Source organism: Prionailurus viverrinus, chromosome B4 (assembly GCF_022837055.1).
Source record: "Prionailurus viverrinus isolate Anna chromosome B4, UM_Priviv_1.0, whole genome shotgun sequence".
Classification (NCBI taxonomy): domain Eukaryota; kingdom Metazoa; phylum Chordata; class Mammalia; order Carnivora; family Felidae; genus Prionailurus; species Prionailurus viverrinus.
In genome coordinates this window covers 34,975,286-34,989,537 of record NC_062567.1, presented here as the reverse complement: position 1 = coordinate 34,989,537, position 14,252 = coordinate 34,975,286, and the positions used below count along the sequence as shown (strand labels likewise).

General features: G+C 48.1%; 1 protein-coding gene across 8 annotated transcripts in view; it reads right to left on the bottom strand.

The window, feature by feature from the left end:
• TEAD4 (TEA domain transcription factor 4) overlaps positions 1–9,818 on the bottom strand; it is a 69,917-nt gene extending 60,099 nt beyond the window's left edge. For 2 of the 8 annotated variants that reach the window (XM_047865922.1, XM_047865925.1), the window contains exon 1: positions 9,673–9,818. Coding sequence is in view for 1 of the 8 variants with exons in the window: in XM_047865924.1 (XP_047721880.1) it covers positions 8,870–9,011 (142 nt within the window). In the remaining 7 variants the exon portion in view is untranslated. Of the gene's footprint in view, positions 1–5,668; positions 5,778–6,095; positions 6,301–8,869; positions 9,039–9,672 lie in introns of those variants that run through there. The other 6 variants (XM_047865927.1, XM_047865928.1, XM_047865926.1 and 3 more) reach the window with 6 other exon arrangements.
• Between the last annotated feature and the right edge of the window lie 4,434 nt (positions 9,819–14,252).

Here is a 14,252-nt window from a genome sequence, read left to right as displayed (position 1 = left end):
TTAGATGGTGTTTAGTATATGCCAGGCAAAAAAACTAAGTATATTACAAATATTAACTAATGTAATCTTCCCGTCAGCAAGAGGTTGGTCCTATTAATATTATTTTCCTCATTTTGCAGAAGAGGAGAATAAGCTACTGTGTAGTTAGATAACTTGTCCAAGGCCACATAGCTTGATAAGTGGCAGAAAAGGGATTCAAACCCAGGTAGGCTGGCTGTAATGCTATACTGTCTAAACACGAACCACTAGCCACACATGGCCATTCAGCACTTGAACAGCAGCTAGTCCAAATTGAGATGCGCTATTAAGTGTAAAATGCATGCTGGAATCCAAACAGTTTGTATGAAAAAAATGTGAACTTCTCATGAACATTTTTTCACTATTGATGGTACATTTAAGCGATAGTATTTTAGATACAGCTGTTTAAATTTTTTTTTTTAATTAATGTTTATTTTTGAGAGAGAGAGACTGAGTGCAAGTAGGGGAGAACACAGAGAGGGAGACACAGAATCGGAAGCAGGCTGCAGGCTGAGCTGTCAGCACAGAGCCCGACACGGCACTCAAACCCACACACCATGAGATCATGACCTGAGCCAAAGTTGAGCACTTAACCAACTAAACCACCCAGCTGCCCCTAGACACAATTGTTTAATAAAATATATTATTAAAATTCATTTTACCAATTTCTTTTTACTTTGTAAAAGTGGCTCTAAGAGAACATAAAATGACATATCTGGCTTACATTGTATTTCTATCAGGCAGGATGGGTCTGGAGTCTGTGCTTATAGCCACTACCCCATGCTGTGCTCATCTTCCCCTGCCCCAGCCTCAGGGGTGCAGCCTGTCCCTAACACCTGCTCATTCAGCTTGTCCAAAGGTGATGGGGAGCCACGCAATAACTCCCACATCTCCTCATTTGGTCTCCTCAAACTGCTGGGACTGGACATTCCCACCTCACATTTCTCAGCCTTGCTTCCAGCTTTGGAGACAGCTTATCTTTACCTCCCTCCAGCAGGGATCCCAGAAGGTCAAGGTGGGAAAATATCTCCTTCATCGCCAGGGCAATCCCCACCTGCTGCATGCAGAGAAACTGACGCCCAGGACCACATGGAGGAAACAGAAGCCCTAGAGGTCATCTGGTGCAATCTCCCACCCACTGGAGAAACTTCCTCCAAAGAAGCCCTAGCAAGTTCTACCTACGTCGTTCTACATTATAAAACTCCACATAGGTCTATGTAGTACTAGAGTGAAACCGACTTCCGATCCCTTGGACCTGATCTGCTATTACTGCAAAGAGGGACTAACTTCTGGCAATGAGAAATGACAGCATGCTGAGGACTGCACAGGTTCCAACCCCCCCTTCACCAAGACACTCACAATATCTACAAGCTCAACACTGAATAGATCGGGGTGTATCTACCCTCCAAAACCAGACATGGCTCTCAGTGTGACCAGAGCATCACAGAGCCTAGCAGACTATGGTTTTCCTTGATGCAGAGCCCCCGACCCCACTAGCCCACAGGCTCAGGGTTTAACGGGTGACAGGAAGAGTCAGGCTGACCTGGGTTCAAACTCCAACCCCAGCATTAATCTCTGGGTAACTTTTCTCTTTTGTTAAAGCAAAGGTAAAAAAAAAAAAAAAAAACCACGGGGCACCTGGGTGGCTCAGTCGGTTATGGGTCCGACTCTTGATTGTTGCTTAAATCATCATCTGACAGTTCATGAGTTCGAACCCCACCTCGGGCTCCAAGCTAACAATGTACAGCCTGCTTGGGATTCTCTCTCTTGCTCTCTCTCTCTGCCCCTCCCCTGCTCACGCTCTTTCTCTCTCTCTCTCAAAAATAAATAAACATTAAAAAAAAAACAGGGGCGCCTGGGTGGCTCAGTCGGTTAAGCGTCTGACTTCAGCTCAGGTCACGATCTCGCGGTCCATGAGTTCGAGCCCCACGTCGGGCTCTGGGCTGATGGCTCAGAGCCTGGAGCCTGCTTCCGATTCTGTGTCTCCCTCTCTCTCTGTCCCTCCCCCGTTCATGCTCTGTCTCTCTCTGTCTCAAAAATAAATAAAACGTTAAAAAAAATTAAAAAAAACAAACAAAAAAACAAAATGGGGCACTTGGTTGGCTCAGTCAGTAGAGCCTGTGATTCTTGATCTCGGTGTTGTGAGTTCAAGCCTCATGTTGGGTGTAGAGATTACTTAAAAATAAAAATTTAAAAATTTAAAAAAAAAAAACAAAAACAAATCAGCAAACCCTATCTCACAGGGCTGCCATGAAAATTAAATGAAGTGATGTAGACAGAAATGTCTAGAACAAAGCTTGGCACCTGGTAGGCACTTAATAAATGCTCGTATCCCGGGGCACCTGGATGATTCAGTCGGTTAAGCATCCAACTTTGGCTCAGGTCATGATCTCACGGTGCGTGGGTTCAAGCTTCATGTTGGGCTCTGTGTTGACAGCTCAGAGCCTGGAGCCTGGAGCCTGCTTTGGCTTCTGTCTCCCTCTTTGCCCCTCCCCTGCTCGCTATCGGTCTCTCACTCAAAAATAAACATTAAAAAATTCTTTTTTTAACTTGTCAGAATGGCTAACATTAACAACTCAGGCAACGACAGATGTTGGCGAGAATGCAGAGAAAAAGGATCTCTTTTGCCCTGCTGGTGGGAATGCAAACTGGTGCAACCATTCTGGAAAACAGTAGGGAGGTTCCTCAAAAAATTAAAAATAGAACTACTCTACGACCCAACAATTGCACTACTAGGTATTTATCCAAGGGATACAGGTGTGCTGTTTCAAAGGGACACATGCACCCCAACGTTGATAGCAGCACTATCAACAATAGCCAAAGTATGGCAAGAGCCCAAATGTCCATCGATGGATGAATGGATAAAGAAGATGTGGTATATATGTATACAATGGACTATTATTCGGCAATCAAAAAGAATGAAATCTTGCCATTTGCAACTACGTGGATAGAACTAGAGGGTATTATGCTAAGCAAAATTAGAGAAAGACAAATATCATAGGACTTCACTCATATGAGGGCTTTAAGATACAAAACAGATGAACATAAGGGAAGAGAAGCAAAAATAATAAAAAACAGGGAGGGAAACAAAAACATAAGAGACTCTTAAATATGGAGAATAAACAGAGGGTTACTGGAGGGATTGTGGGAGGGGGGATGGGCTAAATGGGTAAAGGGCACTAAGGAATCTACTCCTGAAATCACTGTTGCACTATACACTAACTAACTTGGATGTAAATTTAAAAAATCAATTAAATCAAAATTTAAAACAAAAAAAAATATTATTTTTAAAATTTTTTAAATCTTTATTTATTTTTGAGAGAGAGAGAGAGAAAGAGAGAGTACAAGCGGGGGGAGGAACAGAGAGAGAGGGAAACACAATCTGAAGCAGGCTCCAGGCTTCTCTGAGCTGTCAGCACAGAGCCCAACACGGGGCACAAACCCACAAACTGTGAGATCATGACCCCAGCCGAAGTCGGACACCCAACCAACTGAGCCGTCCAGGCGCCCCTAAACAAAAAAATTTTTAATAAATAAAATAAATGCTCATTTTCCTTCCCCTGCTTCATCAACCAAAACCCCAAGTTTTTTTTCACAAGAATTGACAGTAAATTCCTATTCTATATATATATTATATATACATACATAATATATATATATATATATATATATATATATATATATAGAATTGATGCTCTGACCTTAAATGCAGGATTTTACATTTATATCTATTAGAGTTCATCTTGAGATAAATGTACCTATTTAACATCACTCAACGTCAAGTAATTTTTAATGGCTAAAAATTGAACACAATTTTTAAAAATGTTCAGGAGTGTGCAGTTAAAGAAATTAAAGTGTATTCATATGAGGTAATATTATCCAGATCCTTACAATTATAGCTTTAAATTATTTATGATAGGGGATATTACTCACTACATAGTATTCAGTAGGAAAAAAACCAGGATAGAGTATAACTGTAATTATGTTAAAATACACAGATTTATTTGCATGAACACAAATTTGAAGGGACATATACCAAAATATTACCTGTGCTCACCTGAGTTGTGGCATTATGTACCAGTTTTTCTTGTTTAATTTATAAAAGTTGTCTACAATGAGTATGTATTAATTTTAACAGAAAAAAACATGGTTCTTCATTTCCTATTTCTGCTTAATCTCAGCATTTAATTAAGATGACTTTGAATCCTGGTTCTGTCATCCAATACTCTTGCTATCCTAGACACGCACAGAACTGACAGGGGACAAAACCAAAACAAGAGCTCTGTGGCATATCACTAGAGACTGCCCACTCCATGGTGACAAGAGCTCAGTATGAGTAGCCTGGACAGCCTTTCAACCAGTTACAAATCCATCTTACTGCTGCATCAACCAGATCCTATTTATTTCTCTTGAACCCAAGAAACCTCATTAGACTCAAAGTCCTTACTAAATGTTCTTCCACCTAAACTAGATTGTTTTCCAAGACTTGGTAGGGTGACCCATGTGGGCTAGTAGTTATCTCAATGTCATTTTTGAAGGCCCCACATCAATAAGAAGCTTACCGGCCTGCCATTTCCTGGATCCCCATCTTGCCACATTGAAGAAATAAAACAGGACAACATTTATTATGTTGCTACTCTTACCTCCCCGCTCCCATTTGTCAGGGCTCCTCCCAGATCCTAGAGTGATTCTGTGGTCACTCCTGAAGCTGCTATCAGGACCCCAAAACCTGATCTGTAAGAACCTGGCCACCTGAATTCACAAAAGGCAACTCAGTGCAGTCTCTCACTTCTCCCAAAGCCTGCCTTAGCCCTCTTGCCAACTCTGTTCTTCCTTTACAGAGATAAAGGCAAGATAAGTGTGTTGTGCCTCCAAGAACATTCCACCACCTGCTTCAAGCAGAAATCTCCCCCTGCCTGTCCTGGTTGTCTTCTTGCACTGAAGATGGCTTAAAAAAAAAAAAAAAAAAAAAAAAAATCCCTTTATGTTGTCCAGCTGACCCAGGCCTGTTGCCTCCCCACCCAGAGCTCTGCCTACTGAACAAATTGCCTCCCTCGTCGACTATTACTCAAGGCTCAAAGCCAAGATGGAGACCAGCCAGGAAGAAACAAAACTAGCCTTTTATTCAAGCCAGGACAATTCACGCAGACCTCTGAAGGGCTTGAAGGGAAGGGGAATTCATGGTTCTGGCAGGGGTCAGCTTGGCATGAGCTGACACTGGCAGACACCACAATACCTTTGCTGGTAAGACACAAAGCAGACGGCTCCATCAAATAATGGGCTCTAAGCAGCTCAGGTTTCACTCTGAGTCAAGGGCCCCCTTGGAAGGAGAGGCCCACCCTATGTGTCATCGGCCCTACCCAGTGCCCTCTGCACTGCCCCCAACACCCTGCCTTTCCTTTCGGCCGGATATGCAACCCCATCCTGCAGGAGGGTCACCCTGCCTTAGCACAGCTCCTATTTCCTGCCCCTGGTGACTCCTCTGAAGTCCATTGTTCCCATGAAGTTTGGGTCAAAGGAAGCTGGGTCCCCACCCATGGGGGCCCGCCTACCCTCAGCTCAGCGAGGGCGCTGGCCCACACCACAGGGAGCCAGGACCCATCCTCGGGCCTTTCCAAGGGCCTGTATTATAGATAGGAGGGCACGGTACCTATCTTAGGGACTGGAGTTCCAGTGGAAATGTTCCCAAAGATCCAGTGCTAGCAGCTGAAGGCTCCAGGACCGTATCACCCAGGAGGTGACTCGAATCTCCCTAATATCTAAATGGAAAAACCAAAAGCAAGGGAAGAACTGTCATTTCAGAAGAGTTCAGGAAAAGCTCCAGAGTTGGAGACCGCACTGCCCAGTGACAAAGCCCTGCCCCCACCTCCACCTGGGCCCCTGAACTGGTTAAACCCCCGGGGGGGGGGGGGGGGGAAGGGGGGGGCAGGAGAGCAGCTGTTCAGCTCCAATTTCAGAGCTTTAAAGGGAGCTGTCCTCCGAACCCCTGCCAACAAAGGGTCATGGGGGGCAAAGCAAGACAGACAAGGTAAAGCCACCCTCACAAGCCCTGAATTTCCCACTGCCCCCAGACTGACCTCAACTACAGGAAAGGCAATGGAGCAGAGCTGGTGACCCGTGTCCTCCACTTCCACTGAGAAGGAGGAGAGGAGCCACGGATTAGGCAACAGGTATTGCTGTGTGACAGTCACCAGTACAAGACTCCAGAATGGAGGCAGAGGGAAGTTGCGACACTTGCATCCCAGAAGATCTAGAAAGATAAGAAGACCCTTCTCCACCTGGCTGAGTAATGTACAGACCAGAGAGGAAAAAGGAGGGTGCATTTAAAGACCCTCTGAGGGTCCCTTCCAAAGTTGGCATTCTCAGATTCTACAGTTCTGTGCTTTCTGCTGGGAAGGAGGGGAGAATTTCTGCTTCCTATCTGAGCCACAGGATGGGAGACATTGCCAAGCCAGACTGTTCCAGCCTCCACACCTGTTAGATGAAGTGGCTAGGGGGTCTGAGCATTGGGAGCCACAGAGCAGGAGACAAAATGCAAAGTGGAAACAAAATGGACTCTAGTCCCAGCTCTGTGACTCACCAGTTGTGCAATCTTAGGCAAGTTACTGTCCCACTAGGGGCCTCGGTTTCCCCATCTTTAAAATGAGGGAGTTAGAAGCTAACACTAGAGTATCCAATAATGTTCAGCAGATTCACCCTGAGGTCAAGGCAAAACTGAAATTAGAACAAAGGTGTTGGAGGACTGCCTGGGTAGCTCAGCTGGTTAAGCATCTGACTTCTGCTCAGGTCATGATCTCACAGTTCATGAGTTCGAGCCCTGCATCAGGACCTACACTGACAACTCCGAGCCTGGAGCTGCTTCAGAGTCTGTGTCTCCCTCTCTCTCTGCCCCTCCTCCCCCTTCTCAAAAATAAATAAACATCAAAAAAAAAAAAAAAAGAACAAAGGAGTTGGAGACCCTGTGCCCCTGTGACAAAGCCCTGCCCCCACCTCCACCTGGGCCACTAGCTACCTTGGTTCCTAAGGATGACGAACATCACACAGGGCCTGGTCTATGGTAAATGCTCAGTTCATGTTTGCTGAGTAAACACAAATGAACAGGGCAAGGTTTGTCAAAGGGTATTCAGAGAAGTTCTTGGGAAAAAAGAGGTTCCATGCTGAAATAAGCTTAGGAAACACTGGAGTCTGCAATATGCCATGCACTGTGCTAGATACTTGGCAAACAATGAATTTTCACAACAAACGTTTTAGATAGATATTAATTAACCCACCCTCCCATATTACTCATCAGGAAACTAAGCCCGAGGGCCTTAACAGTTGTGACTGTCGGGATTTGCACCCAGGTATGTCCAGCCCCAAGTCTGTACCCTTTCTATTCCATCAATGCTACCTTTAGACCCGGGGCCCTCAAAGCCCCAATCACACACCTCGTCAGGTGAGAGGGTGAGGTGGCTCCCACCAAAACATCTGCATCCTCAAGGTGCATGGAGGAGCAGCAACCAGCCCCCACCCTTCTAAGAGGATCTTGTTCCTTCCTTCCAAGAAATCCTCAACATTATGCCCCCCATCACCTTGTTGTAGGAATGAAGAAAGAACTCCGATTCCAGGTCTGCCTGTGCCCCCCCTCCCAACACCATCACATGCTGTGTCACTTCTGCCAATCTCCCGGACATCTGTGGCTCCCTCCCCACCCAGCTCCCACCTCTAAGATATTTCAAATGGGTAAATCCCAACTGGAGTTGGGGGGGGGGGGGGAAGCAAAGCATAAAAGAAGGGGTGGGGAAACTGAGACACCCAGAAGGGTCTTCCCTAGCAAGTCAACTAGCAAGTCAGAGGCAGCCCTTCCCTCCCGGGTTGGTACCAAAGCATGCCTGCAGTTACCCCTCTCCCTTCCCACAGCCAAGTGCAGAGTGGTCTAGCAAGTTGTAAAGAACTAGGATTCTTCCATCTGACTGCTGGGGAGCTCCAAGGAGAGCTGGACCAGCAGAAAGTAGTTCAGGCTGGTATACATCCATTCTTCTTTGTCCTTGGGGCCAACTTGAAAAGCAGGGGCTACACACCCTTCAAGATTCAAAAGGGTTTCCTCTGGGGGCGGGGGGGAAATCCTCCCCCACGAACATCCCCAGTTCTGTCAACAACCTGTCCCATCAGGGAAAGACAAATATCTCCACTTCCTTTAGCCTTCTACCATCTTGCTCTGTGAAGTGTTTCAGGCAAGAACAGCACCCACTTTCCCTCAGAAAGACAGCTGCCTGGAAGAGGCGGGTGTGCACAGCTTCCTTCCAGCTCTGCCCAGTCCAGGGCGCATGCAGCCCGCGGACCGCACTCCCGAGCACCACGGTCCAATTATCCCTGCACACCTCACCAGAGACAAACTCTCTTGCCCACGGCCATGCAGGGAGGAAGAACAGTCATGCCCAGAACCAACATCCTCGCAGAAAAATACACACGCAGAGACGTAGCATTGCACAAGGGCTCAGAGACACTCAGACTTCCAAATAGGCAGCACTGCTCTCAAGTGTAAATACACTCACGTTCAACACAAACAAGGTGAGTCACATGTGAACAGATATCACCCTCACCTACACCCAAACCTAGGGAGACGGGACAGTCAGGCGGTCACATGAAATCATCCGACAGCCACCGTGTGTGCCCGGAATCCCCTCTCCACACGTGTGCACGGAGGCCGTGTCCCTGGGAAACGTGCGCTTCGGGTCTGGGAGCTCTCCTCCCTGGAGCTAGTCCCCACCACAGAATACAACAAGCTTCTCAAGTCCCGGGGAGCTGGGGACCCTGCGGAGGGCTCTCCTCTTTCGCAAAGCCTCAGCACTTAAACCAGCCAATACACTACCTCCAGGGCTCGCTCTTCCAAGTCGGAAAAGGGCCCGGCAGAAAAGAGGCATGGGTGCTGGGTCTCTCCGACCGCCGCTGCTCTCGGTTCTGCTTCTGGGCCTTTCGGCTTCCGGGACCCCCTTCCCGCGAGCCCCGAGCATCCACCCCCGGCCCGGCCCGAGGTCCGCGCCGCCTCCACGTGCCGGGAGAGCTCCTCACGCACCGCCGACGCCGGCCCTCGGGCGAGGTCCTGGAGTCCCCGCGCCGCGCCGCAGCCTTACCGGTCCCAAGGTGCGGGGGGGGGGGGGGGGCGGAGGCGCTAAGCTGGCTCCACGGGGTCCGCAGCGCGCGCCAACTCCTCGCCGAGGTCCCGAGGGCGGCGACGGCGCTGCGGGACGACAGGGGTCAGCGCGCGCGGCCCCGCGGCGGCCCGGGCCACCGGCCGGGCAGGGAGGAGGGCGGGCGGCGGTCGGAGCCCACCCCGCGCCGGCCCGCACGCGCTTCGCCGCCGCCGGGGGGCTGGCGCGCCGAGCCGAGCTGAGCCGCGGAGCGCGCCGAGGGAGGAGTTTTCCCAGAATGGGACTGACGGGAAAGCACGGGAGCTCCCTATTCCTGGAGGAGTGAGTCAACGGGAGAGAGGAAGGCAGCTCGGGGGCCGGCGGCGGAAGGGAGGGCAGCGGGGGCGCGGGCCGGGCCGGGAGGTCCGGGGCGGGAAGGGCGAGGGGGGGAAGAAAAGAGCGGCGGCGCACGCGGCCGAGGGGGCCGGTGGGGCGGAGGGGTGGGGGCGCGCGGCGGGGCGGCAGCGGGGCGGGCGCCACTCACCTGGGGGACGCGGCCGCGGGCGGCGGGAGCCGGGAGCTCGGGCCCTGCCCGCCCCCTGGCCTGGAGTTTGAAAGGAGGAAGCCTGGAATGTGCGGAATGAGGGCTGGTATGAGATGCGCGCAGCTGAGGGAGGGAGGGACCCGGAGGGAGGGGCGGCCCTGCCCCCGGCCCCTCGGGGAGGAGACTGGGGGGGGGGAGGGGGGAGCCGGGCGGGGGCGGGGCCGGCGGAGGAGGGGAGGGGCGCGCGCGGCGGGTCGGCGGGGCGGCTGCGGCGCGGACCCCTCCGCTGGGACACGGCTTCCGCCGCACTCCGGCACCCAGACTTTCCCTTGGATCTCTCCGCTGCGACTCTGCTCCTCCTCCCCGAGCCCCCCGGTTCCTGCCTTTCCTGGCCGAGTCTCCGACTGCCTTTCCCAGGAGCTGAAAACCTTCCCCGTAACCGGGATGGGGGGTCCTGTAGGTGGCCCCGCCACTCTCGGCGTCCCCGGTTGCCGGCTGGCGCCTCTCCGCACAAGTCCCTGGGAGGCCGGGGGAGGGGCGGGCGCCCGACGCGCAGGAAGGGCTGCTCCCTTCCCCGCGGCTCCCACCAAAGGACACTCGCTCCGGGGAACCAGGAAGCAGGAACTCCCGGGCTGTAGTCCCAGATCCGCCGCCAGTGCCTCCACGCGCGCTCTCCCTTGCATTGGTCCTTTCGGCCGTTGTCCCGTGGCCCTGGCAGATCTGTCACTACCAAGAGCAAAGCACGTGGGGAGAGGATATTCGATGTGAAGTATGTGTGGCGCGGGGAGCCACCTTTTGGGCTCAGTAACTGAATGAATCTTTATCCAACATGTATTATGTGGCCACCAGATGCTGTGAGAACAAAAATGAAAATACGACTTAAGCACCTGCCCTCGAAGAGCTTATAATTTAGCTGAGAAGACTCCATATATAGAAGAGCATTACCACAAAGTGGGAGTCTGGGTTTGAAACAAACATGCCAAATAGTCTCTTGTTGGGGAGAGGGGTACTGGAGACGAGTTGGGCTCCTGTTTGGCATTGGTTTAAGGCAGTGTGTTATCACATACCTCTGTCACTCACCTTGTTGGAAGGTTGAAACCAAAGGACTTTTGGCTTTTTCCAAAAATCAGATCCAACCTCTGGGGAACATTATCACTTAAGCTTGTATTGCAGTGTTTGCCCAGATCTTATCTCCCTTACCAAACAGAAACTTCTTTGAAGACAGAGTGAATGTCTGATTTATCTTATCTTTCACCCAGCACCAGTTTGGTGCCTGGGATAGATAAGCACATAATAAATGTTTAATAAGTGGAAACAAACAAAAAGCTACCACGGGGGAGATTGAAAAGAAAGTGCTACAAATGCCGAAGTTGTTTCCAAGAGAGGTGTTCCAGAGGTGTTTTGAACAATGAAAGCATGGCAGGACTAAGTATCCAGCCTCACAGGATGAAGACTTTGAAGGAAGCAGCTAAGCAGCTCTCATTTGGTTCCATAAATTCTGGTATGCTTATTAAGTAATGAGTCAAATCACGGCTTGGTCACACCTCATATGTTTAAAAGGACTGCCATACAAGACAATATTAGGCACCAAGGGAAGTACAAACTGTAAACACTGGCTCTCTAATGGAATAATTATTTGTTGAATGTCTATTGACTTTGAGCACCATGCTAAGTGCAGATTCAGGTCCCTGCCCTCAAGAAGTTCACAGTACAGGTAAGAAGGCAATTATACAGAGCTCAATGGAAGCCCAAGGGAAGGAACAGTGAATTCCAAGTTACAGGTGTTACATTTGCTCCAGCTCTTAAAGGGTAAATGAGAACATACCAACTTGAGGGTGGAAAACCCACAAAGGTATAGGAGCATGTACACACGGGGTGTTTAGGAAAACTGGTGTGCTGGAAGAAGAGGTTACAAATAAGTGGGTGTCAGGTTGTGAAGATCATTATATACCATGCTGAAGAGTTTGGGCATCAGAAAGGCCCTTTAGACAAAGGTGTGACACGATCAGTACCATTAGAAAGACCCCTCTGGCAACAATGTCCGGCTGGATTGGAGAGTCAGGATACCCTAAACTCAGGCAATGCTCCAGAGTTTAAGGATGAGGGAAAGGCTCTTAGAAACAGCCCAGAGGCAAAATCAACAAGAATTGGTAACTAGGCTGGCTGTGAGGGTGAGAGAGGAAACCAGAATCACTAAGCTTTGTCAACTGAACAATTGGTGGTGCCATTCACCGAGATAACAATTCAAACACAAGAAGAAATAGGTTAGTTGGGAGCTGAGTCCAGCCAAGGTTCAGAGGGTTTAGAGGAAGACAGGACAGAGTCCAGAATGGAGACAATAAAGCAACCTTGGAGTATCACATCCAACCCAGATTGCTGAGAGGAAATTCAGAGCTCAGACTGGCTTATTCCCCCCAAATCTTAACTATCCAAGACCCTAAGTGATCCAGGCTGGAATAGTGTGCCTTCAGGACCTCAGCCTCCTGGTCCACACCCTTACAGGCTAGGGAGCTCTGTGTCTTCAGGAATCCCACTTCCCAAGCTTTTGTGGTCCCTTTAGGTAGAAGAAAGTTCTCAGACATGGAAATTCCAAAGATTCAAGACTAGCAGTGATTTTACATACATGCCCTGCCCTTACCAAGGGTATGTACATTTCTTAAGGGACAGGACTTCTTTAGATGACCCTCAGGAATGAATCTGTTGGTGGAAGTATTGCATCTGTCTGGATCAAGCTAGAAGAGATGCATGTGACTCCCCTCAAACGACACCATATAATCCACAGCTCACCTCACTTCTTAGCAATCCAGGCCACTCTACCTGGTCCTACAAATGGCTCTCACCCAGGGCTTGATGTTCAGTAGCGCAGAAAGAGGAGGGCAGGGGTGTGGTCAGAGCTGGTTTTCATGTGGGAAGGCTATTTGTGTTGTCTGTACTCCAAAATTATAGTAAAAAATTTTATTAATTACTATTATCACATGTTGTTTGGTATTATTTCCACTCCTTTAATAATTTTTGTTTTTCCAACCCACATGGTCATGGTTAAACAAATTATCTATTGTGTTAAACAAATTCAACCACATCTATGTGATGGAATTCTTTTCAGTTATTAATAACAAGATTTTTAAAAATAATCCAGACAAACATTGGTCATGATATAATGAATGGAAACATGGATTCTAAGAGCAGTATATGTGGGATGATCCTGTCTTTGAAAACTAAATTGAAAAGTGTTGGAGAATGACAGGTTAAAGATAAACAGGATCTTTTTTTAATTTTCTCATTTTTATTCTTTATTTTTTTTACTGAAGAAGACTTGACACACAATGTTACATTAGTTTCAAGCATTTTTTATTTTCTTCTTTATTCTTCTATATTTTATTTTCTTTATTCTTCTTTCTTCTATATACAACAAATTTTATAATCAGGGAGAAAAATGTGACTAGAACCCTTCCCTAACTTCTCCACATCTTTTTTTTTTTAAACACCCACTACTGGATTTAATGGCCTCATAAGAAGTTGACCACGAAAAGATTGTTCCCGCGCCTTTAGGTAAGAGGCATCTCTACTGTTTTTCAGATATCTTCAAAGCATACCCTCACCCCCCTTCAACACTATCACGTGGCTGACCCCTACCGTGGTTGTGGTATCCATGACTCAGTTTCCTTTTCTTTTTTCACTTCTCCATACTACACCTCTATTTGCTTTCCCTGAAGAAGACTTTTCATTCCATATCAGCTGAACTGCATCTTGTGTTTTGGAGAACAAAGCAGACCTTTAGCAAAGGTGTTTGGAGTCTTTCTCTTTCAATAGAATAAAAGTAGCCTATAATTTGATAAACATAATATCCGTTGCTATCTCTTGTCAAAGAGAAATGTGGAAGAGAATGGACTCTGGGTCTATCTAGGAAACAATGTACACTTATGGGCTGAATTGTGCCTCCCCCAGATTCACATGTTGAAGCCCTAATCCCCAGGATTCAAAATGTGAGTGGTTTGGAGATAATGTCTTTAAAGAGGTGATTAAGTTAAAAAAGAAGTCTTTAGGGTGGGCCCTAATCCCATCTGACTGGTGTCCTTATGAGAAGAGAGATTAGGAAGGACACAGACAAAGCACGAGGGGGACCACGTGCAGACACAAGATGAAGATAGCCAACTGTAGGCCAAGGGCAGAGGCCTCAGGAAAAACCAAACATGCCAACCCCTTGATCTTTGTCTCCTAGCCTCCCTCCCAAACCTCAAGGAATAAATTTCTGTTTAAGCCACCCAGTCTGTGGTATTTTGCTATGGCAGTCTTGGCAAACCAATACAGTGTATTTACAGACCAAAACAAACCATTGGTTCCCAGAGACCAGAGGTTGGGGCCTTCCCCACCCAATTCTCAAGTGAGAGAGTTTCTCTGAGGTTCCCAAGGGATCTTTAGGATCAGATATACAAAACTTCCAGGAAAAAAAAAATCAAAAGGAAATAAAAGCTTTCTCCAGTGTTATTCAGCTAAAATTTTCATTTTTGGTAGCTATTGATTCAGTAACTTGAAATGAAAGTTAACATAAGTCATGTCTTATAACCTTACCCAGGGAGCTA